Here is a 2,063-nt window from a genome sequence, read left to right on the forward strand (position 1 = left end):
TTTTTATAAATAATAAAAACACTTCGAAATTAATCTAACGTAATTATGATCAATGAATAAATTGCTCCAGGGAGCAGTGCAGACTTTGAGAAAGGTTTTACTGATGTAAAATATAACTCTATAAAGCTGTACATATGTGTGATTTAATAAAAGATAATGCAACTTGTATGGTCTTGTAAGTTTGTTTTTATTTTTTACAATGTTCATAGTGAAGGAAGACTTGCTCATAATATTCACTGGTTGCCACCTACTGGTGTAATTATGTAACTTACAGAAAGAGCAGGCTACATTTAAGTTTGCTTGACCACTTGTCTTTTTGTCAAATGAATCAAAAGATTCGACTCACTGGGATGAATCAAAAGATTCGACTCACTGGGATGAATCAAACTCCGCGGTCGGCGTGCACAGAAGCGGCTCCGCCCTCTCCCGCTGGAGTATTCGGAGTTGGCGGGTCTTAGAGCGATTTGAAACTTCTGATTGGTCGAGCTCCAGCCTCGCGCGCACTGCGCATGCTCAGTGACCCCACCGCCTCATCCTGTATTTTCTGCTAGAGAAAATGGCCGCTACAGATGCTGGCGAGATTTCACACAGTGAGACAAAAACTACTCTCACACTCGACTAAATGAAACGGATGGGACGCGAACGCTGCGAGGGAGTATTATATAACGCAAAACGTAGTTCGTTTCGTCCCGAGCCGTCGCTGAAGTGCTGTTTAACAGTGTAAGCGCTAGTTTTAGCTCAAGCTAACAGTCAGGAGCGCCCGTGTGACCGGGCTCGAGCAGAACCGGAGAGAGTCGGACCAATGGCGGACCCGAGAAAAGTCCCGTTCATCACGCTCGCCTCGTTCAGCAGCACACCGGCGGCACCCGAGTCAAAGAAGCGCCGACGCGAGGACGAAGAGAATGAACCGAGCCCCGCTGTCACCGGCGGCGGGGGGCTGTTCGGTACCGGGACACCGGCATCGAACCCCGGCGAACCCAAACCCACCGTCCGCCTGAACCTGAGCCTGTCAGAACCGAGCGAGCAGAGATCCGCCGAGTTCAACTACAGCGAGCTGGCCCAGTCCAACCTGCAGGTGAGAAAACGGGAAAGATCGTCTCTGGAACCCCAAGAACTTCACCTGTAGTAACTGCATTGTGCGATACTTAAGATGAAACTTTTTAAAGTCCAATACTTCACGTTAACAACAGCTGTATCACAGACTGATATACGTGACAAGGGTGTGGTTTAGTGGTTATTAAATACCTGAGCTGGAAACTGGAAGGTGTTTTATGTTCGAAACACGTTTTTATTTCACTGAACCCGTTATGAATGAAGAAGTAGCATCAGTTCATTCAGTTGGTAACAGTTAGATTTGTCTTGAATGGTGTTGTGGTAAAAGATCTGAGCTGGTAAAGGTTGTAAGTTCAAACACGGGTTTCTTGATGAAGCTTTTCTTTACAATCTCTCCTCAGTTTTTGAATAAAAACATCAGTTAATTAGCAATACATTACTTTATATGTATTGATTAGGTGGTATTTGGCTAATGACTTTAGCTTGACAGATCTGGTGTTTTTTTCTCTTTTTTGTCAGTGCTAAATGTAGTGCTGCTCTGTTATTAAATGCTTTTTGGATTCCGTTTTTGGCATGTATTGTGTGTAATTTTGGGTAAATTGTTGCATTCACAAAAACAGTGTGGTAACTTTGATGAGCATTATGTATATATATAAGCTGAACTTTATTTGGAATGAATAAAAAAAATGCATAACAGTATCTGCTCGCATTTGAGACTGTAAATGATTGATTGGTTCGGTCTGACTGTTTTCTTTTGCTCCTAAAGGTGAGGAAGGTTCCTCAGGGTCTCACTCCAGCTCTGGACCCCAGCGACCCGTTTGCAGATGAAGACAAGGAGCGGCAAGAAGTCGAGGCTCTCGCCAGGAAATTTGAGGGCAAATACGTACGTAATCTTATATAGTTTTATTTATTTTTTTAATGATCTTTTATTCGTCATCATGCGAATGCACATCCACCTGCAACCACCTGTGTTTTTATTTACAAAGAAAACCCTTAATCCTAATCGTGAT

At 43.4% G+C, this 2,063-nt stretch overlaps 1 protein-coding gene across 1 annotated transcript; it reads left to right on the forward strand.

Moving 5' to 3' along the window:
• Window positions 1-541: 541 nt before the first annotated feature.
• Window positions 542-1,954, forward strand: LOC107575170 (ubinuclein-1-like). The gene is made up of 2 exons (XM_016261591.1): window positions 542-1,075; window positions 1,820-1,954. The coding sequence occupies exons 1-2, from the start codon at window positions 803-805 to the stop codon at window positions 1,952-1,954; spliced, it is 408 nt and encodes a 135-aa protein (XP_016117077.1). The 5' UTR covers window positions 542-802.
• Window positions 1,955-2,063: the final 109 nt, after the last annotated feature.

Source organism: Sinocyclocheilus grahami, unplaced genomic scaffold, assembly GCF_001515645.1.
Source record: "Sinocyclocheilus grahami isolate Dianchi unplaced genomic scaffold, SAMN03320097.WGS_v1.1 scaffold2494.1, whole genome shotgun sequence".
Lineage (NCBI taxonomy): Eukaryota > Metazoa > Chordata > Actinopteri > Cypriniformes > Cyprinidae > Sinocyclocheilus > Sinocyclocheilus grahami.

Bases quoted from the DNA above. Each gene is read 5' to 3' on its own strand.
- LOC107575170 (XM_016261591.1), top strand. From the start codon at position 803: ATGGCGGACCCGAGAAAAGTCCCGTTCATCACGCTCGCCTCGTTCAGC. The intron at 1,076-1,819 runs GTGAGAAAACGG...TTGCTCCTAAAG, and splicing joins TGGCCCAGTCCAACCTGCAG to GTGAGGAAGGTTCCTCAGGG.